General features: G+C 35.4%; 1 protein-coding gene across 11 annotated transcripts in view; it reads left to right on the top strand.

Moving 5' to 3' along the window:
- Positions 1 to 23,540, top strand: part of MYCBP2 (MYC binding protein 2) — a 260,797-nt gene that overhangs the window by 136,500 nt on the left and 100,757 nt on the right. For all 11 annotated transcript variants that reach the window (XM_055542695.1, XM_055542698.1, XM_055542697.1 and 8 more), the window contains 10 exons: positions 1,457 to 1,649; positions 2,145 to 2,419; positions 5,813 to 6,034; positions 9,486 to 9,677; positions 11,819 to 12,025; positions 12,898 to 13,029; positions 15,041 to 15,219; positions 17,420 to 17,562; positions 18,968 to 19,068; positions 19,790 to 20,008. In XM_055542695.1, coding sequence (XP_055398670.1) covers positions 1,457 to 1,649; positions 2,145 to 2,419; positions 5,813 to 6,034; positions 9,486 to 9,677; positions 11,819 to 12,025; positions 12,898 to 13,029; positions 15,041 to 15,219; positions 17,420 to 17,562; positions 18,968 to 19,068; positions 19,790 to 20,008 — 1,863 coding nt within the window. The remainder of the gene's footprint in view (positions 1 to 1,456; positions 1,650 to 2,144; positions 2,420 to 5,812; positions 6,035 to 9,485; positions 9,678 to 11,818; positions 12,026 to 12,897; positions 13,030 to 15,040; positions 15,220 to 17,419; positions 17,563 to 18,967; positions 19,069 to 19,789; positions 20,009 to 23,540) is intronic.

Genomic DNA, 23,540 nt, shown 5'->3' with positions numbered 1-23,540 from the left:
ATATTACAGATATTCTATGTTGATACACTAGCTCTGTCTGAATTTTTTAATGTTTGCATAGTATTCAATAGAATAGTGTACTCTTTCTTTTTTTTTTGATTGTGTCACACAGCTAGGGGGGATCTTAGTTCCCAAATAGGGATAGAACCTGGGCCTTTGGCAGTGAGAAATCAGAGTCCTAACCACTGGAAGGCCAAGGAATTCCCAGCAGATTGATGTACTCTAATTTATCCAATTCTGTTCTATCAAAGGATTGTATCTCATTTTTTACTTTTACATAGTTGTCTCTTGGTACTTGAAGTGGGGATTGGTTCCAGGACCCCTCACATATACCAAAATTCCTAGATACTCAAGTTCCTTATATAAAATGGCATAGCATTTGTGTGTAACCTACACAAATCCTCCTGTGAACTTTAAGTCAGCTCTAGCTTACTTATAATACCTAATGCAATGTAACTGTTATATAAATAATCCCTGGCATGCCACACATTCAAGGTTTGCTTTTTGGTAATTTCTGGAAATTTTCTTTCCTGAATAGTTTTGATCCTTGGTTTGTTGAATCTACAGCTGCAAAACCTTTGAATACAGAGGGTTGGTTTTATATTCATGTCTGTACATACGTGTCTTTGATATTTACATACTTCTATGAATATTTCTAGTGGAAGTGGGCTCATTTAAATTTGGATATATCAAGTCAAATACACCTTCCAACAGAAGGTATGCTTTGAATAAGGGACTCTTAAGAGCTTTGGCTCCTTGGTTTCTTGACATCCTTTCAGTATTAAGATCTGTTTGGTATCTTTTGATCCAATAAGTATCTTTGCCTTTGTTATGTCTTTTTCAGTGATCTCTTTTTTGTGTGCCTGGAAATTCTTTCATATTAACATCTAAGTGGTTTTGTGGTCATTAGGTAATTATAATCTTTGTAGAATAAATTTATTCACTCATTTCTTTAAAAACTTAAACTACAAACCTTTATTCTTCATACTGTCACACCAGAGAACTGAGATTTGGTAGAGATGAGATTTACTTTGCGATTCGTGTCGTATCTGTCGTCATGTAAGCATCATAAAACCTGCAGGCCAGCTGGAACGGCAAACTGCTCACCACCCTAAACCCATATTCTAGAATTTTTGAAGATCCAAATAAGTGTTTTTTGTCTTTCATAGTCAATTTTAATCTCCTTTTAACTTGTTTATCAAGATTTGGCTGTAGTTTGTATTGTAAAATTTAATATGTAGACATAGAGTAAATTATTTTTTATTTTTGTCAAGCTTCAAAGATGTTCCTAATGGTCATTTAATGAATGAACTAATAGAATGTCTATTATTTGGGTTACTGAAACCCAGTAGAAACTTCAAGATTAACTTTTCCAATTGAATGTCATCTTTCCATTTGAGTCAACCTATGGTACGATTTAAGCTAATTGGTATCTGTTTTTCATATTCTGGATTAGGAATGTTTTGAGTCATTGTTGAGTATTCTTCACTGGAGCTGGACCACCTTAGTCTTAGGAGTTGAAGAACTTAGAGGATTAAAAGGATTCCAGTTTACAGCTACACTTCTAGATTTAGAGAGACTGCGCTTTGTGGGAACCTGTTGTCTGAGGTTATTGCGTGTCTATACCTGTGAAATTTACCCAGTGTCAGGTATGATGCATTTTTTTTAATGACCTAAGGGGAGACAATGTTTTGAGACATTGAGGAGGTTTGCAAAGGGGTTACCATGAGTTTAAGATCCCCAGCTGCCTTTATTTAAACTGCTCCTGAGTTGAGTAGAAAAGGTTGGCTTGTTGTGATGCTCATATTTACTTATAAAGAATATAATAAATTACATGTCATTCTGATAACAAAAAGTCACATTAGGCTAAAGTTAACTACTCTAATAAAGTGTTATTTTAAACAGATTCTGTCAAATTGGAATATTTTGAATGACTGATTTGGACTTAAATGCTGAAACCACTAGAAGTTTTTTTCCCCCTAATTTAGATTTTTAAAAGAAATACTGTTGGACCAACACGTGATCTCTCTTGTTTCATTTCTAGGTTATGAATAGCCATATGGGAAGTTATTTGAAATTTATTGAGTGTTTTCATACATATTTATTATCCTAATTAATTATTTATCTGCTTTCTCCTCTTAAAGCTACAGGAAAAGCTGTTGTAGAAGAAACTAGCAAATTAGCAGAATGTATTGGAAAAACCAGAACTTTGTTAAGAAAAATTTTGTCCGAAGGAGTTGACCACTGCATGGTGAAACTGGATAATGACCCCCAAGGATATCTCAGTCAACCCTTGAGTCTCCTAGAAGCTGTCCTTCAGGAGTGTCATAATACCTTCACTGCCTGTTTCCATTCTTTCTATCCAACTCCTGCCTTACAGTGGGCTTGCCTTTGTGACCTACTGAACTGTTTGGATCAGGTAATTTTAAGTTTGTAAAATGTTAGCTGAAAATATGATATATTACTTAATACTTTTCAAAGAAAATACATTTCAGTTGCCTTAGCCTTTCCCTTGTATAAAAGGTAAATTAGGAAATCAGTTTGGTATGTGTGACTTAAATAATCAAAGTTAAACAAAATTTTCTGTTTGCTTTATTCTTTCTCAGTTATAGAATTGGCAAGCATGTTGTACAGATGCTGGGTTGCTTTTTGAATCTATGAGTGAGCATGTGTGTGAGAACAAGGTCAGCTTATGGTAGCTCCTGCCACTCCCGTATCTCCGGAACAGTCAGGAGAGGCACTGTGAATGACTTTGCATGCTAATGTCATTCATTCACTCATGAGGGAACTGCAGCTCTAATAAAAGTGTATGCCCCAAATTAGTCTCAACACCTGAGCAGAATACTGGCAGAACTAAAGGGAGAAGTAAACAAATGACACTGATAGTTGGTGACTGTGCATAATTAATAGAACATAGAACTCTTTCAGTAATTAATAGAACAACTGGACAACAAAATCATTTTGGATACAGAAGAACTGATATTTACAGAACAGAATGTGCAGGTTCAATGTACGTATTCTTTTAAGTATACACGTTGTGTTCACAGACGTAGATTGTATGCTAGGCCACAAAATAAGTCTTAGTATATTTTACAGGATTAAGATCTTAAGGTGTTTTCAAACCACAGTAGAATTAAATTCAAAATTAAATGTAAAGTATATCAAGGAAAACACCAAATATTTGGAAAGTAGGCAACACTTCTGAGTAACCAGCAAATCAAAGAAGAATTCCAAAGGAAATTAGACATTTTCACACTGACGATAAAAATATAGCACAATTTGTGAGAAGTAGCCAGTGTGTTGCTTGGAGAAAATTTTATACTTTTTATTATTTTTACTAGCCAAAAAGAAAAGTTTAACATCAGTGATCTAAATTTCTACCTTAAGAAGCTGGAAAGATCAAACCAAACTCAGTTTAAGAATAAAGTAATAAAGGAAGGAAATAAAAAAGTTAAACATGAAAATCAATGAAATAGAAAATAGAGATTAGAAAGTCAAAAGTTGGTTCTTTGAAAATAAAATTTTTAAACTCCTAGGAAGTCTGAGAGATGAGAGAGAAAGAAAAAAACAAAAATACCATTATCAGGAATGAAATTGGTAATATACCTATAGATCCAACAGACATTAAAATATTATAAGGGAATTATAAACAGTTTTATACCAATAAATTATCACTTTAGATAAAGTGTACAAATTTCTTGAAAATTACAACTTAACAAGAACTGGCACAACAAGAAATAAAATAATTTGAATGTTTTTATGTCCGTTAAAAAAATTGAATTATTTAAAATTTTACCACAAAGAAAACCCTAGACCCAGATATTATCATTGATGAAGTCTGCTAAACATAAAGGAAAGAAATGATTTTACAGACTCTTTCAGAAAATATAGGAGGCAACACTTCCAAACTAGTTTTTCAAGTTACACCCATCCTGATACTAAAAGCTGACAAGGATTGGGAAAGAAAAAATATTATAGACAAATATACTTAGAAAGATGGATATTAACAATATTATCAAATCAAATCCAGCAATATAAAATGTGTATTATACCAACTGGAGTTTATGTTAGAAATGCAAGGTTAGTTTTGCCTTTAAAAATTAGTGTAATTGGTATTTGAGTTGCTATTACAAGCATATTAACTGAATGGAGAGACAGAACCGTATGATCCTCTCAGTCGATACACGAAAAGTATTTTGACAATTATCCCTTACTCACTAATGAAAACTCAACAAATACCAGTCTACTAAAAGATACTTATAAAAAATCTGCATCTAATATCTTACTTAATGGGGAAATACTGGTTGCTCCCCCAAGTTTGGGGACAAGGCACAAGGCGTCTGTTCTACACACTTCTGCTTAACTTTATACTGGAAGTTCTAGCATTACCAACGCCCCCTCCCCCAGCACCACCAAAAGACTCACTGTCAGAAGCAGGGCATCCTAGTGGAGTTAGAAAGGTTATTCTGGTAATGACATTTGGGTAGGCAACTTTGTTTTCATTTTATTATTTTTTAAACTGTTTTCATATTGAATTTATATTCACTGGACTTGAAAAAGTTTTATTTCATTGTTGTGAGAACACCTAACATGAAATGTATCCTCCTGACACATTTTGAGTGTACAATGCAATATTATTTACTACAGATATAATATTGTACAGCAGATCCCTAGCACTTATTCATCATTCATAATTGAACCTTTATACCTGTTGAACATCAGTTCTCCATTTCCTCTCCCTTCAGCCCGACAGCCAACATTCTGTTCTCTGCTTTTGTGAGTTTGATAGTTTAAATTCCTCAAAAAAGTAGGATCATGTAGTATTTATCTTTCTGTGACTGGCTTATTTCACTTAGCCTAACGTCCTCCACGTTCATCCCTGCCATGGAGCAGGGTAATGTATTTTACCACTTGCTTTCCTGGGGTAGGGTTATTGCCTGGATCAGTACACAACTTATTCTTTCACTCTCTCAGCCTGCCCATTCTGACGTGGTTGTTTCTTCCTTTGCTACTGAACAGGCTAACTTTAACAAACGTTGTCTTAACGTATAGAAAGTTGCTTTGCTTTCAGCTAGACTTCGTAACACAAATACTTTATGAACTAAGTACAGTGTACACAACTTTTGTGAATTGTGAATAAAATGTGTATTATAGCAACTGGAGTTTATTTTAGAAATGCAAAGATAGTTTTACATTTAAAAATTAACGTAATTGATACTTGAGTTGCTATTACAAGCATATTAACTGAATGGAGAGACAAAACTGTATGATCCTCTGTATATCCTGCATATCCTGTGTTGATAAGTTTTTAGTACTTTTTTATAAAATCTTGCCGAGTGTGATAAATTTTCTGAATAAACTGTGTAATAAGATGACATAATTTTGTGATCTTAGTGAAATGCTGCTGCAGCGGCATAACAACATTAAGCTACATTAACATGAGGTAGATACCTTCTTATAGTAGCACCGACTGACAAGTCAAGTCATTTATTATTTGAGGGAAATGGTTTCAGTGCTTGTTACTGGAAATAACTTTCACTGTATACTAATTGGGACCTTTATGAAATCATTTTTGAGAAATCGTACTAGAGAGGACTGTGATTCTGAGGGTCTACAAATATATAAATAGTACAGAAAATTGATTTTTCTTGACTGTATTTAGTTATTTTCCAGCTTCATTGGGTAGTAATTTAAGCAATTGTGCTTAAAAGTATTGATAATAATAGTGTATTATCCTATAACCAGACAGAGTGACCGAGTGCTAGAAAATGTTGGTATGATTTAAGGTTGTTTGCCTTTTTGTTTTTAAAAGGATATCCAAGAGGCAAACTTCAAGACATCAAGTAGCCGACTCCTTGCAGCTGTGATGTCAGCTCTGTGTCACACATCTGTTAAGCTGACTTCTATCTTCCCTATTGCATATGATGGTGAAGTATTGCTACGGTCAATTGTTAAGCAAGTTAGCACAGAGAATGACTCCACACTGGTTCACCGATTTCCCCTTTTGGTAGCACATATGGAAAAACTCAGCCAGGTAGGTCTTTTTCTGAAATATCATCCATACTGAAGTAATAAAACTATAAATAGAGACGTACTTAGCTTGGTGCTTATTCTTCTGCATAGGTAAGTATATTTACCAAATAATGAGTTTTGCAAGAAGAGTTAAGGAAAAATTTTTCTCATGTTTATCTGTAAATGAGCAGTCTTTTCTCTTTTAATTTTTAATTTTGAATGATCCCTAAACTATACAAAATTTGATAGACTTATGAGATAAATTCTTGTGTATTTGTTTTTTTGCCAAACCATTTAAAAATTGCAAATACTATAAGCAAACTTTTACATTTGAAAATAATATTTTAGATTGCCAAGATAGAATTTTAGGGAAATAGATAAGTTTTAAAACATTTTTTCTACAACAGTTTGGTATGTTAAAATAAGTATTATAAAACAATTGTCATAGGAAACATTTTTAGTCATAGCTTCTGGTTTATTAGAAAGCATTGTGGAGAAAAATTAAGTATGCATGGAAACCATGTATAATTACTACTAAGTTGATGAGAAGTAATCTTTAAAGGGAAAAAAGGGTATAAAATAGAACAGTTATACCAATTATTATACAGTAGTAGTTTTCTAGTGACTGAAGCAACAGAAAAATTATGAGAAAAATTCCAGTGACATAGAGAAACAAAATAGGACAAGAGTGGAATGGGAAGCAGATTTGCAGTTAATATCATACTTTGGCAAGATCCCATAGAAGTGATAGAGATAAATGTGAAGGACTTTTAGAGAGTAAGCCAACCTGGGAAATTTTTCAGTCTTAACTAGTAATTAAATGTGGATGAAAGTTCTATGATGGTATCAATATATTTGTAAAATATCAGGAAAAAATAATTTTTTTCTTTTATAAAATCCCGTGCTGGTAAGACTGTGAGGAGACCACTAAACTTATAGATGGTTTATAGCATTATGTAGTGTAAGTAATCTTTTTAGTAAGTAAGTAATCCTTTCTTTCAACCTTTTAGCAAGTATTTATCACGTACCTACTATTTACTAGGCGTTTATTAGGTACTAGTTGAGATGAGAATTAAGAAGATAAATACAGCTCTTGAATTGAGGACGCATAAACTGGAAGGTATTTTTTAAAAATAAGTTGTTGAAACATGTAAATATCATGTATGAAATGAGTTGCCAGTCCAGGTTCGATGCACGATACTGGATGCTTGGGGCTGGTGCACTGGGACGACCCAGAGGGATGGAATGGGGAGGGAGGAGGGAGGAGGGTTCAGGATGGGGAACACATGTATACCTGTGGCGGATTCATTTTGATATTTGGCAAATCTAATAAAGTTATGTAAAGTTTAAAAATAAAATAAAATTAAAAAAAAAAAAAAAAAAAAAAAAAGAAAAATACCATAAAAAAAAAAAAAATAAAAAAAAATAAAACCAAAAAAAAAAAAAAAAAAAAAAAAAAAAAAAAATAAAAATAAGTTGTTAATTCGGTAGTATGTGTGATGAATATTTGCAAAGGAAATTACCTGAGGAAATAATTGGAAGACTAAAGCTATATATATATACATCTTATTAAAAGGAAAAGTGAATAACTTAGAGCTTTAAATGTCCATCATTAAGTGAAATAATTGAATTTGGATATGTCAACTTGATAAAATATGGTTCTATCAGTCATTAAAAATAACTATTTACATTTAATATCAAGGCAGATGTTAAGTTTTTAAAATAAAGTAGAAAATCAAGGTATATAGACACACTATGGTGACAAACTATGTAAAATATGCATGCAAAAACATAACACATTTTGGAAGAGAATACTAGAAGTAAAGATAATGTTTGTGTGATAAAGTTATGGATAAGCTTTGTTTTTCTTTTGGGATTCCCTTTAGTGTTGCAGTGTTTTCCTTAAAAGTGTAGTAAAACTTCAAGCTTTTTAGAACTACTAACATTTGGTAATTATTGAAATGAATTGCATATTCACATATCTATTAATCTGTGACAATATATATTGATTAGTATATTTTGCTTTTTAATGGATAATATAGAATTCTACCATTTGGAAATAGCATAATATAATCAATCAATACTTTTCCTCTATATAAATATATTTAGATTTTCCCCAGTATTTCAATATTTTAAACAATGCTGCTGAAAATATCATTGACTAAATTTTTGTGCATATACACAGTGATTTTTCCAGAATAAATCTTAAAGTGTGGAAAAATTTTAAGTCAAGGAAAATATGTTAAGATTTTGCTACCAACTGCCAAAATGCCTTCTAGAAAGCTAATGTCAGCTTACATGTTCCACCACTAGTGAATAAGAGTTCCCTTTTTCTAAAATTTTAGTGGCTAGTAATGTGCTTTTATATATATATATATCCTTTAACTAAAATACATTGACACTCTTGACTCCATGTTAAGATTTTATGGGAAGTTTCTTATATTACTCTTTAAATTACTAGTTAGAAACTAAGTGGATGTAACTAGATAAATGCACTCCACGCATCCCCCATGCCCCACCCCCCAAAGAAAGCCCTTCTGGAGTGCTGACTATGGAGTACTGTTGGGAATTGAGTTTTATCCAAAGTTAAGTTTCTGAGATGTTCCAGAAAGTAAAGATTTCGGAGAATGAAAGCCACGAAAACTTAATTACTTAAGATACTGACCTAAATGTTATGATAATTTTATTCAGAGATAGTAGAAATAACTTAAAGATTGAAGAATATCTCTAAGTGACTATTTTTAGCCCAAGATTGGACATTAATAAAGTATGAGAGAAAGATTGTGCATATTGTTGAGGGTGTTTCATTTTTTCTCCTTTTTCCTGGAAAAAAGTATTTTCCTATTGGTCTTTAATGGGACTAATTTCTTATTTTGAAGTTTTTCATTGGTAGAGGTGGAAATTTCTTATCTTCACTTCTGAAATCAAATATAGTAAGAATTGTAAAATTGCACAATTTATTGTACAGTTCCATATTTTTGTCCCATACATGTACAGAATTTTATTAGAAAACAGATCATACAGACTTGCTCAATTGCTTTGCCTTTAAATCAGTAGTCATTATATTATTTCATACTGGGAATTATTTCATATCAGAAATAATTATCTCAGTTTGGAATCTTGTCCTGCAGAAATAGCTTTTTAAATAGGAAGAGGTTTTTTTTCTGTCATATATGATTGTTAGTGAAAAGTCAAATAAGAGGGTAAGTGAAAATGACTCAAGGTTAATAAAAGCACAAACATTTTGTAAATGTGTGGTACTTTTATGATATCTAGAGACTAATAATTTGAAAAAGGACTTCTACATGAACAGTAGACATGGTGAGTCCACATACAGCTGGATGCATACATAGATGTAGACTCAAGTCTGGATTTTAACGGTGTCTGCTAGAAAACAATGTTTTGCAATTGAGTACTCAGGTGAAGGAAAATAAAGCGATTATCTGAGAACTTTTTCTTTTCATGTGTCACAGAATGAAGAGAATATCTCTGGGATGACAAGCTTCCGTGAAGTTCTGGAGAAAATGCTGGTAATTGTGGTGCTCCCCGTCAGAAACAGCCTGAGGAGAGAAAATGAGCTCTTCTCCTCCCACCTGGTCTCCAACACCTGCGGGTTGCTGGCCAGCATTGTCAGTGAACTGACCGCGTCTGCCCTGGGATCTGAGGTGAGGTTCTGTTCTGATACTGGATAATGAGGACTGTTTCAACGCTCCATATTGTTTCTTTTTTTTTTTTTTTCATATATTTTGGCTTCATAGAAACTAATTTTCGTCAAGAAAATAGTTTCAAGCTGGCTTGTCCTTTTTTTTTTTAATTCCCCACCCCAACTTCCTTACACCTCCTCTCTGCTGTTACTTGCTTCCTTCCTCTCAGCAGTTTACCCAGGATGCTGCACTAATACAAAGTATACCTTTTCCCCTTAATTGCCTCATTGCACAACCCAGCACCAGGTCCTAGTGAAAGCAGACGTAGTTCTCATTGCTGGGTAACGGGAAGTGGAAGTAGGACCACCAATGATGGACGTGCTGTGTGGAAAACGTGAAGAGGTGCAGACCTTAGCTCTGCTCCCTTGGTTAACCGTGGACAAACACATGCGTAAAATGGGAATAATAATAATTTTTATATTATCTTATATATTATTATACAGGTTAAACAAACCTGTATCACAAAGTCTTTTTTTTTAATTGTAGTAAATTATATAACAAAAAATTTATCATTCTAGTCATGTTTATGTGTGCAGTTCAGTGGTATTAAGTGGAGTCACACTGTTGTACAGCCATTATTATCACAAAGTTTTTAAAGGATCAAATATTAATATGTTTGAGAAAACTACATTGCAACGTCTTTAAAGTACCTTTACATTTTTTTAAGTAATTATTTTTCACCATTTCACTGCCCTACTCACTGTTTTATAATTCATCTAAATGTTTTGACTGAATTTGGTGAACGTTTCTATTTTTTCTCTGAAAAAGTAGACAGTAGACATTGGTTTTACGTCATAATGTGAAGTACGTTGTATCATTCAAATGAATTTTTAATAACCATTATGTGCTCAGTGACCCCAAGTCTCTGGTTTCTTGCCAAGGAATGTCTTTTCCCTATTTTAATTTTATAATTCCTAGTCTTTACTTTTTCTTACTCTCAGATTTATTTAAGAGTCTATTTTCACTTGATCCATTCAGTCTACACTCATTACTGATTAAGAGTGAGAGGTAAATCTTTAGGATTTCTAAATGATTACACACATCTGAGCAGATTGCAGTATCTCATCCTGGTTGAGGTGGTGAAGCCCTTGTCAGAACATTTTAATTTTCCTTTTCACTTGTTCATTCAGCCTGTGATAAACTTCCCTCCTATACTATTATAGACCTTGAATGAAAGTTTATAGTGTGTAGGTCCCCAGAATACCTTGATTCCTCAGAAATTTACTATCTAGTAATCAATCTCCTGTGAACTTACTGTTTTAATAGGAAAGCCCCAAATTTCAAGTGCCTAATTCACAACCTTGGGAGTTTCTAAAGGTCCTGACTTGGATAGCCATACTTTTTTCTTTCTCAGCAGAGTTTGTAATGCTTGCTAGAATCTTAAACTTTAATTTTTCCCTCTTGTAGCTCTTCCAAACTTCTGCAGCCAACTTTGAGCAGAAGCAGGCTCTATAGTTAAAAAGATAGTTTTGAACCAAAAATAAGTGCTTTGATCCTCCCTAATCAAAGTCTGTAATTAATGATGTAGTACTTGTGTGTATGTGTATTTTCCCATATTGACTACCAAGTTATTATGATATACATTAGTGACATTCAGACTTAAGGCATAGAACATTTTCTGCAATGGAGTCTTAGCTTGAAACTCACAGATAAGAGGAAGGATGGTCTGACAGAAAAGAGGAACCTCAGTCCACCTCTTTCTTGAATATTCATCTATCCTAGAGTTCTGTGCAGCATAGTTTGAAAACTATTGGTCTGAAAAATATTGGTATCTCTTTGCAAAGTGAGTGATAATTTGTTCACATGTTACAACTGTGATAACTTACAAGTTTATAGTTCTGACATTATAAATAAAGTGAAATGTATAATTTGACTAAAAAGACACTGTCAGATAATATTGATTTGTGAATTTAGAGTGATATAGTCTGATTTTATTCTTGGTTAGTCTCTTAATGGAATATGCCTTTAGAGAGGTTTAAACCCTCTTGTTAAAGGTAGGTTATTTTACTGAACTCCTGAGAAACTTTTGGATAGTTTTGTTAAATACGTGTTAGTAACACTTGGGTACAGACTACTGATACTTTTACTTTTGTCATTTATAGGTTGATGGCCTTAATTCTCTCCACTCTGTTAAAGCCAGTGCTAACCGATTCACAAAGACAAGTCAGGGGAGAAGTTGGAACACAGGGAATGGGTCCCCAGATGCCATCTGTTTTTCGGTAGACAAGCCTGGAATAGTTGTGGTCGGTTTTTCTGTCTATGGAGGAGGTGGAATTCATGAATATGAATTAGAGGTGTTGGTTGATGATGTAAGTACCACTCTTAGTATGCATTTTGGTGTGTGGGTTGTGTGTCAGGACATACATCATTATAATAGTGCAGTGGTCCAAATCCAAATAGTGCAGTTAAACAGATTAGTCATAGATGGGCAACGTTAGAGAAATTAAAAGGGAGCAATTCTTCTTGATTGTTTGTGTACCATTTGGATCGCTCCTGCTTCATGTTTTCTGCACTTCCAGGGAAGATTTTAAATGAAAATGAAAAATTATGTAACTAGGCTTCAGATTATAAATCTTGAGTAATTTCTTTCCTTCTTTTTTTTTTTTTTTTTTTTACTGTTATAATATTTCAGAAAACAAGAACAGTATTCAGACTGGTATTATTACCCCTATCAGTGATTAAGCAGTTTTGTCAAGAGTGCTAATGGATGATTAATAGTAAAGTGTGTTGTTGGTTGAATTAGCTGTATCTTGCTGTATCCACTATAGATTTTTTAAAGCGCCTAAGTTTCATAAAGTTTTATTAAAATGAGACAAGTAGCATGTAAATTATTTGCTAATAAATAAGTCTATCTGTATTTTGCTTCTCTTAAACAATTAATTCAGTTAATTATTTCCTTAAGCTCTATAATTAGATATAGCATTCTGATGAAGAAGGGGAAATCATTTTAAGACAGATGAGAAAAGCCTATGTATGATATAATTTGTAGATAGTTTAGGAAATAAATACAAATGAATAGAGGACCAAAAATGTTTTCTTTAGTATATATGGATGAATGCTAACTGATAATAATTTTATATGCAAGAAAATAGACTGCTTAAAAACAGTAATTGATTGTAAGTCAAAATTGTTCATGTAATGAAATTAAGAATATGTGCGGGCTTTGTTTTGTTTCAATTAGAGTGAGCATGCAGGAGATTCAACTCATTCTCACAGATGGACATCTCTGGAATTAGTCAAAGGAACTTACACAACAGATGATTCACCCAGTGATATAGCTGAAATCAGACTTGACAAAGTTGTTCCTTTAAAGGTAATTTTAACAGTGTGTTTAGTTTGTAAATGGAATGTATTATTATGAGTTTATGTAAAAACAATGGTAGAAAGTTTTGTGGTCCTTTAAATACAGTACTGACTGTATTCCTAATGTGTTACTGTATTGTATTCTACTTTTGCAAAAGGTTCTTAAAGTTAGATATAGTGGAAAGTAGCCGTAGATTTTGGAGTCAAATAAACCTAGCTTTCAGATACCTGCTTTTCCCAATATTAGCTCTGAGACGTTGGACATGTCATCATTTGCCCACTCTGAGACTGATCTATAGGTTGGGAAGGATAATACCTCCATTGTAACATTGTTCAGATTAAATTAAGAAATGGAGAAGAGTACTTGCCTCAGTGTCTAGCACAATATTGAAACTCAATAAATATTAGTTCCTATTTTTTCTTCTCTTATTGTGTGAGAACTCATTTAAAGAACAAGTGGTCTTAACAAATAGTGTTAACTATTAAAGCTATTATTATTATATATAACTTAATTTTCTAGCAGTAAATAACTGTTAGGAAAACAAATTTTGCTTCATATTAAAGTAATAATAGAGTAATTCTGAATCCAACCATAATAATTTTCATTACACAGCTGAGTTTTGGATGAGGTAACTTAATTAGTTACTTCATCAACAAGATATATGATACTAAAAAAACAAAAAACATCATTATGAAGTTTATGTCTTGGTTGTTAGGCACCAGTATCTATATCATATTTTTTTTATACAAGTGAATCTTGTTTTGTCTTACAGATATTTTTTCCCATGTTTGCCTCTTTCTGTCTCTGAATGTCTCTCTTAAGATAAAAATATAATGAACTCATTCTTGTATTTTTCCTGTACGTAAAACAAGCTTAAAAGTTAAACTTATCAAAGGAAAATCTTAATTCATGTATTCAAAATCTTTTATTATGGCTAATATTCTTTACAGTGTGATTAAAAGCAGACACTATAGTTACACTGCCTGTATTTAAATCCTACTTCCATCACTATTTACTAGTTGTGTGACTTTGGGCAAATTATTTAACTTCTCTTACCACAGATTCCTCATCTGTAAAATAGGGGTAATAATGGTACTTAACCTTATGAGGCCATTTTAAGGATTAATTTAAGTAAATCACAAAAGCATTCTGTTAAATAATAAATCAGTAAGTGTTAATTATTACCCTGCTTGACTTACTGAAAACTCATTTAAGCAAATTGTGTATAAATATGACATTCTTTATACAGTTGGCCCTTGAACAATGTGGGAATTAGAGGTGTTGAACCTTCTCACAGTGAAAAATCCAAGTATAACTTACAGTCAGCCCTTTTTATACCTACCTGTGCTGGGTCTGCCAAAGCTATGGTTTTTCCAGTAGTCATGGACAGATGTGAGAGTTGGGCCATAAAGAAGTCTGAGTGCCAAAGAACTGATGCTTTCAAACTGTGGTGCTGGAAAAGACTCTTGAGAGTCCCCTGGACAGCAAGATCAAACCAGTCAATCCTAAAGGAAATCAACCCTGAATATTATCATTGGAAGGACTGATGTTGAAGCTGAAGCTCCAGTATTTTGGCCACCTGATGCGAAGAGCCGACTCGTTGGAAAAGACCCTGATGCTGGGCAAGATTGAAGGCAGAAGGAGAAGGGCGCAGCAGAGGATGAGACGGTTGGATGGCATCACCGTCACGATGGACACGAATCTGAACAAACTCCGAGAGATAGGAAGGACAGAGGAGCCTGCTGCAGCCCATGGCGTTGCAAAGAGTCAGACACAGCTTGGCAACTGAGCAAAACAAAAATGCTGGTTGCACGTGTTTTGATTCAGCCAGCCTCGGGTGGTGTAGTACTGCAGTATTTATTGCTGAAGAATGTTCAGTGTAATAGACCCATGCAGCTCACACCCATGATGCTCAGGGCCAAGTGTATTTGCCCAGTTTACTACTAGAGTTCATTTTATATTAATATATCCTCGTACATTGTAAATAAGTATAAACATGCTTTACCTCTTTATCGTGAAGGAAAATGTTAAATACGCTGTGCGCTTGAGGAACTATGGAAGCCGCACAGCCAATGGAGATGGAGGAATGACCACGGTTCAGTGCCCTGATGGCGTGACGTTCACATTCAGTACATGCAGCTTGAGTAGTAATGGCACAAACCAAACCAGAGGACAGATTCCCCAGATACTCTACTACAGGTAGGTGTGTATAGGGTCAGGGAGCTAAGTACTTGACAGCAGCAGAACGTGTGCATTTTACTACCAAGGTACAAGAAGCTAAATGGGTGGTGGTAATTAAATTGCACAGTGTATCTTCCTTGCACATGCTAATTTGTACAAGACGGTCTCATTTTAATGTATAAATTCAGTGTTTACTTTAAAATGTTCTTTGTCATTATTTTCTTAATATCTTTGAAATGTTTATGTACAGGGTATATATGCTTTTTGTTGTCCCTTTTATAGTTTTGTGGTCTGCATTTGTGGCCAAATTTTAATGGAATTTATTTATTTTAAATGCCAAAAGTTAATGAGGAAATCCACTCTGCCGAAGTGCTATTGTTACCTTGATCCAGCTATCCTTTCTGGAGAATGTTTTGGTGTCTGTCAATCTAGTCCTTGCAGCCCTAGAGTATATAATAATGTATTTCTAATAATATGTTTAACAAAAACCATTCCTTATGTAAACTATGAAAAACAGAATTACAATAATTTTGAGTTTAAAAAAACTTTTAAATATACATTTCTCACTGAGTCTACATTTTTCTTTTAACAACTTAGCTGGAACCATAGGTAGTAGTGAGTAGCATTCACCTCATTTGTCCTCAGTCTGACTTGACAGCGAATCACTGAAGTTGCCCATAGGTTTCAGAGGCTTACTGCTTCCTTTTTCCTTCACAGACAATCTGGGGACACTGCCTTGGCAGTGAGGATCTGTCTTGAGGATCTTCTTTCTTTCTCTGTGTAAAATAGAATAGAAATAGTAGGCACAAATAGCTCTATAGTGGCATGTTGCTGCTGAGACACAAAAGCTTTCTAGTCTTTTCACCGTAATGAAATCCCTTTTCTGTTACATAGCCTTACAACAAACAGTACATTTTTCTCTCTCTCTAAGTATAGGCAAGAAACCACATCATGCGCTAAAGATAAAAAAGATGGAGAGTCCCTTAAAAGTATCTGCTATCCAGAGTTTATACCTTATACAAAATGCAATGTTTATATTTTGATATTTTCCACAAAGATTTAAGTATCCTTAGCTTTCATTTTTAATTAAGTTTTAAAAGATTAAAATCACTTAACTGTGAAAGCCGTGTTATTCTGATGTCTGCCAAGTGTACGTCTCTAGCTCCTAGCTCCTCTAAGCCCTGGAATGAATATCCAGGCCCCTCTGAACTTCATCAGGGTGATGGTAAGGGAGATGGTGATTAGAGGTCCTGTGTCCTGAGCACTCCCTTTCTGCCATACGGTTCTCGCCCTGTGTCAGTTCAACTAGTCCTTGCAGGAACTCCATGGGGTGTGCAATTTCCTATCCCTCCTTTACAGATGAGGGAACTGAGGCCCGGAGTGACTCAGCGACTTAGCAGCAGCAGCAGCCTCTAAACCAGTCTCTCTCTTTTCACTGAGCTCTCTTACACTCTGTCCTACACCATGCAGCCAGAGTGACCTCAGTGAAATATAAATCCTGTCAAGTTTTTAGGTGAGCCCTTGCTCACCTTCTCCTCATAGCTTCCCTTTCCCTGCTGCTGCTAAGTCACTTCAGTCACGTCTGACTCTGTGTGACCTCATAGACGACAGCCACCCGGCTCCCCCGTCCCTGGTATTCTCCAGGCAAGAACACTGGAGTGGGTTGCCATTTCCTTCTCCAATGCATGAAAGTGAAAAGTGAAAGGGAAGTCGCTGAGTCATGTCCAACTCTTAGCGACCCCGTGGACTCCAGCCTTCCAGGATAAAATGTAAAGTCTTTACTCGTGTGATCTGACTCTTGTTTACCTTACCCACCTGTCACCCTTTACTCTTTCTCCTTTCATTCTAGTCACACTTGTCTTCATTCTATTCCTTGATCTCATCCATCTTGTTCCTATCTGAAACTTCATCTTACCGTTCTTTTGGCCTGACTGCTCTTCTCCCAGCTCCTCCAGGTCTTTTTTAGAAAACACAGTTCAGGCCTTTGCTTAAGTAGTGGTCTGTCATGATGTTATGTACTTTAAAAAAAAAATAAAATGACTTTAAGCTCTTATGTGGCTTTTTCTTTGACGCCCTATTATGCCTTGAAACTATGTAGTTATACATTTACTATTTTTTAACTTTAACTTTTTAAGCTTGTGATCCAGATGTGATTCCTAGAGTTAGATCATGTTTTACCCACTATGTAAAATGATGTCATGTGTTACTCATGTTACAGGAGTGAATTTGATGGAGATTTACAATCCCAACTTCTAAGTAAAGCCAATGAAGAAGATAAAAACTGTAGCAGAGCTCTCTCTGTGGTAAGCACTGTTGTTCGAGCTGCAAAAGACCTCTTGCACAGAGCTCTTGCTGTGGACGGTAAGATTTTTTTTTTACTTCCTTAATAGTCACATTTTAGATTCTTTATTCTCCAACTTAGATGCAGAGTTACTAAAGAAGAACTACCTTATAAAATCCCAGAGTGATCCCTTATGGGTCTGCACATACACATATGTTCATTTTGGATCAGCCATGCTCTCCATACACTAATGCAAAATTTGTTAGAATGTTCCAAAGCAGTTATTTTACACTGTAGTTTTCTGAGTCAGCCCATTAAGAGGAAAACTCTTAATTGAGTCTTTGCTTCTTTTAGTAGTTTAAAAAACAATTTTTTGTTTTCCACTTTAGACCTGGTTTTCTTTCTGTAATAGCATCACCATGCATCCAAAGGTCTGGGCAACCCCAAACGTCTTTCCAGATTCACTTATCTAAATTGAGTTTTTCAGGTTCTTCCCCTGGAAACTCCCCAGTTTCTATTCTCTCTATCTGTTCTCCTATAGTTCAGGCTGCCGTGGTTCAAGCACACATACTCTTTTTCATGAGTGGATAACATCCTAATAATCACCCTGCCACCTTTTACCCACTGCCACACTGCAGCAGAGTTAACATTTACAAAAACCTTACTGTTCACTATAACACTTGTTCCTAAATATAGTTGTATGTCAAAATCACGTGAGAAACTTGCTGAAAATAAAGAGTATTTGGTCTATCCAAACCAGTAGCTTAGGCTGGACAAGGAAACTATATTTTTTACCTCAATGCCCAGCCTGTTCTGATGCAACAGCAGATGTAGAAAAAAATATCTAGAAATAATTGGCCCTTAATAGAAAGGTCTTCAACTTATCTTCCTAGCACCATGCTCATGGAACAATAAAATGTCCATCAGCAAAGTGCTTTCCTTGGGAAACACAGAAGGCAGTGTAGCTAACAGCAAACATTTTTGGAGTATTTACTATGTCTGCAGGCATTCTTTAAGCATTTTACAGATGTTAACTCATTGAATCATCACAACATCTGATGAGGGAAGTATGTTATCCTCCATTACAGTTGAGTGACCTGCACACAAAGATTATGTTATTTGCCCAGCTTCAGACGTGTAGCCATGTATGGCACCAAGAGTACTGGTTTAACATCATGACTGTAACCCTGAGTTCTAATTCCGGTTCTGTCATTTTACAGATGTATGATTTTGGATAAGGTACTTACTTAAACACTATGTGCCTTGGTTTCCACTTCTAAACAAGGGGCGATAATAAAGAACCTTATTGTAAGGATTAATGGAGATAATGTGTGTAGAGCCCTTAGAATAGTGCCAGGTCCTTGATAAGTACTTGGTCAATGTCAACTATAATTTTACTCAAGAAACTAGAATATAGGTTTAGTACAGTTGTATATATGTTACAGTGAAATTGCTTTCTAACTGTAGTATTAATGCCTTTTTTAGCTGATGACATTCCAGAACTGCTTAGCTCTTCCAGTCTGTTTTCCATGCTGCTTCCCCTTATTATAGCCTACATAGGACCAGTAGCTGCTGCTATTCCTAAGGTGTGTGATTCAATTCTCTAACTTTGAATCTTTTTTTGGTAAATGTAATTTTATTTAGACTTTGTGTCTTTCCTTTAAAAATAATCTTTCAGGCATCTGGGTTACAGGTAACAAGTAGAAAGACATGTACATGGTAGAAGTTATTAGTTAAATAACTAACTCTCTGATCTTAGTATCACTTCCTAGTTTACTTTGTAATAGTATTGTTTTGTGATAGTATTAATTTGTAATAGTATTGTTTATTGGCTTTACATTTGAAGAACTTGGAGATAAGAAATATATTTTAGAATATGATATGTAAGGAAAGCTTAAGTTAATTAAGACCTTTAAAATTTATAATGTTGATGCCAAACCTCCATTTTGTATAAAAATAGCAATGTAAAAAGGTTGTTAAATTGTGAAATATTCAAGACATGGAAGAAATGATAAACTACTGATCCTTTGGCATAATAAATTTTGAGTAAAACCTAATTTATTGCAGATCACAGAAAGGCAGAAGGGTTTAAATATATAAACGTGGTTATATTCATGTAACACCTAAGACTTTTAAGCTAAATCTTTTTTTCCCATAGTACAAATTTCTCTTTGAGTGAAAATGTAACTAGAAGAAACTCTAAATGGAAATTCTTAAGAATAAGGATAATCAACAATTACAGTAATTAATAACTTTAAAGCAACTTTCACACTTACTATCTCACTTAATCATTCTTTTTTATACTAGGTGGCTGTAGAAGTCTTTGGACTTGTCCAACAGTTACTTCCTTCAGTTGCCATTCTGAATCAGAAGTATGCACCCCCTGCCTTCAATCCTAATCAGTCAACAGATAGTACCACAGGAAATCAGCCTGAACAAGGCTTATCTGCCTGTACGACCTCTAATCACTATGCTGTCATAGAGAGCGAGCACCCCTATAAGCCTGCATGTGTCATGCACTACAAGGTGGGCACTGATTCCTAGGAACCGTTTAAACTTAAAACTTGATTTGATGTTCTGTATTGATTTCTTGACTTCCCTGGTGGCTCAGACGGTAAAGCGTCTGTTTACGACATGGGAGACTCAGGTTCAATCCCTGGGTTGGGAAGATCCCTTGGAGAAGGAAATGGCAATCCACTCCAGTACTATTGCCTGGAAAATCCCATGGACAGAGGAGCCTGGTAAGCTACAGTTCATGGGGTCGCAAAGAGCCGGACACGACTGAGTGACTTCATGTTCATGTTCATGTTCATGTTCATTGATTTCTTAAAGGATACTTACCCTCTGTTCAGAAGTGTAACTTCTATGCATAGAAAATCAGCAGGTGGTTAGACACTGTCAAGCACACAAAAGGGTTTAAGACAGAATTTTTACTGTTAAATAGTACACTTTTATGGGGTTTATGAAAGGTATTTTCATATCTTTTTGTAAGTACAAGGCTGTGTGCAATGCTCAATTGCATATTGTTTATCATAATAGTGGATATAAGCATTAACATTTAAAAATCACATATTTGGGGACATTCCTGGTGGTCCAGTCATTGAGACTTTGCCTTCCAGTGCAGGGTTGCGGGTTCGATACCTGGTCGGGGAGCTAGGAACCCACATGCGTCAGGGTCAAAAAAAAAAAAGGCGTTAATAACAGAAGGAATACTGTAACAAATTCAATAAAAACTTTAAAAAATAATAAACGAAAATCAACTTTTTTGGACTGATGTTAGTTATACCACAGCCTGATCTCTGAAAATTTATATACCCAGTGCAGGATTTATAATACTACACATAATGTTAAAATGTACATATAAAATATTTAAATGTTTTTATAGAGTATTCAAAATCCTATTCCTTGCTTTCTAAATTGTATCATTTAAGGGGGAGAAAGAGAATTTGTCCACTTAATTATAAGTTTACGTTTTGGTACTCAGTCACTCAGTCATGTCCAATTCTTTGTGACCCCAAGGACTATAACCTGCCAGGCTCCTCTGCCCATGGAATTTTCCAGGCAAAAACACTGGAATGGGTTGCCATTTCCTGCACCAAGGGATCTTCCCAACCCAGGGACTGAACCCACGTCTCTTGCATCCCTTGCATTGGCAGGTGTATTCTTTACCATTTGTAAAATATTCAGCTCTTTGTTGTAGAATATGGTAAACATATGAAAAGATGCACCAGTATAGTGTAGCCCATTTGTGCATCATCCCAGTCACCAGTTATCAACTATTGGTCAAACTCTTGTATTTATTCCCCACTCTTTTGTCCCTTCTCATATTATATTAAGGGCTTCTCAGGTGGTTCATTGGTAAAATATCTGCCTGACAATGCAGGAGATGTGGGTTTGATCCCTGGGTCAGGAAGATCCCCTCGAGGGGGAAATGGTAACCCACTCCAGTATTCTTGCCTGGGAAATCCCATATACAGAGGGCTACAGTCCATTGGGTTGCAAAAGAGTCACAAGTGACTTAGTGACTAAACAACAACAATATAGTTTAAAGCATATTCATGGATTTTTTTGTATCTCTAAAAATATAAGGACCTGTAAAAAATAATGTCATTCTCACACTTTAAAAAAACTAATAATTCCTTCATGTTATTCCATATGTACATTTTTAAATATTTGAATTAGAATCCAAATGAGATTCATACATTATGATTGGTTGTGTTTCTTAAGTCTCTTTTAATCTAGTGTTCCCCTCCATCTCTCTTTTTTTTGTTTCCTTGAATTTTATTTAAGAAATTGGACTTTTTTTTGATAGACTCCTCCTGAGTCCTTTAGAGACATCCCCTGTAGTCATTCATAGCATCCTCACTGCCTGGTGTAAGATGTTACAGGCTCTGGTATAAGATGTTATAAGAGGCTTACACATTTCTGCCTCAAGTCTGAAACCTGCGATTTTTTCAAAGTGCTGTGGTTTGAACATTTGCCATTTTTCCCATCTGTGTTCATAGAATTTTTTTAAACCCAGACTGGGCTTCCCTGGTGGCTCACCATTAACAAATCTTCCAGCAGTGCAGGTGCCTCAGGAGATACAGGTTCAATCCCTGGATCAGGAAGATCCCATGGAGAAGGAAATGGCAACCCACTCCAGTGTTATTGCTGGGAGAATCCCATGGACAGAGAAGCCTGGTGGGCTACACAGTTCATGGGGTCGCAGAGAGTCGGACACAACTGAAGTGACTTAGCACGCACGCACAGGATCCTCTCAGGTTCAAACATGCATTTAGTTGTTAGGCCACTTCTGTCTTTTTAATCTGAAATAGTTCCTCAGCCTCTCTTCATCTTTTACGATATTGGTGTTTTTGAAGAACACAATCAGTGGTTTTGTAAAAAAATATTATTTTATTTGTATTTCATTGATAGTTTTTTAATGATTAGATTCAGGTTGTGCATTTTGGGTGGCAACCTGTCGTGTTCTCCTCAATGTATCCCATCAGGAAGTACTTCAGTTCAGTTCAGTTGCTCAGTCGTGTCTGACTCTTTGCGACCCCATGAATCGCAGCACACCAGGCCTCCCTGTCCATCACCAACTCCCGGAGTTCACTCAGACTCATGTCCATCGAGTCAGTGATGTCATTCAGCCATCTCATCCTCTGTCGTCCCCTTCTCCTCCTGCCCCCAACCCCTCCCAGCATCAGAGTCTTTTCCGATAAGTCAACTCTTCGCATGAGGTGGCCAAAGTACTGGAGTTTCGCTTTAGCATCATTCCCTCCAAAGAAATCCCAGGGCTGATCTCCTTCAGAATGGACTGGTTGGATCTCCTTGCAGTCCAAGGGACTCTCAGGAGTCTTCTCCAACACCACAGTTCAAAAGCATCAATTCTTTGGCACTCAGCCTTCTTCACAGTTCAACTCTCACATCCATACATGACCACAGGAAAAACCATAGCCTTGACTAGACGGACCTTTGTTGGCAAAGTAATGTCTCTGCTTTTCAATATGCTATACTTAGTCACTTGATTAAGGTGACAGTTCCACCAAAAAAAAGCATCTTTTTTTTTCCTTTGAAAATGTCTATGGGTAAATATCCATGGGTTAGAGATTGTGTAAAAAATACTGTCTTTCAACAAATTCTAGCACCCTTTGGTTATTCTAGGGCTTCCCTTGTGGCTCAGACAGTAAAGCTATCTGTAATGTAGGTCTATGTATCTGTCTATCTGTAATGCAGGTGACCTGGGCTCGATCCCTGGATTGGGAAGATCCCCTGGAGAAGGAAATGGCAGCCCACTCCAGTATTCTTGCCTGGAAAATCCCATGGACAGAGAAGCCTGGTGGGTTACTGTCCATGGGGTTGAAAAGTGTCAGACACGACTGAGTGACTTCACTTTCACTTTGGTTATTCTTACCCAAATCATTTATTGGTATGGTGGTTGCAAGATGGTGGTTTTCTAATTCTGTTTTTCCTCCCTGCTGGTGTTCTGTTATAAAGAAGAGTTTCTCACCCCTTCTACTTTAAAAAGTGTAGTCATTTATATATTTATTTCATGTATTTATACCAGTATGTA

This window comes from Bubalus kerabau, chromosome 12 (assembly GCF_029407905.1).
Source record: "Bubalus kerabau isolate K-KA32 ecotype Philippines breed swamp buffalo chromosome 12, PCC_UOA_SB_1v2, whole genome shotgun sequence".
Lineage (NCBI taxonomy): Eukaryota > Metazoa > Chordata > Mammalia > Artiodactyla > Bovidae > Bubalus > Bubalus kerabau.
Note: the sequence above shows the minus strand (reverse complement) of the source record. Positions and strands in the feature narration are given on the sequence as shown.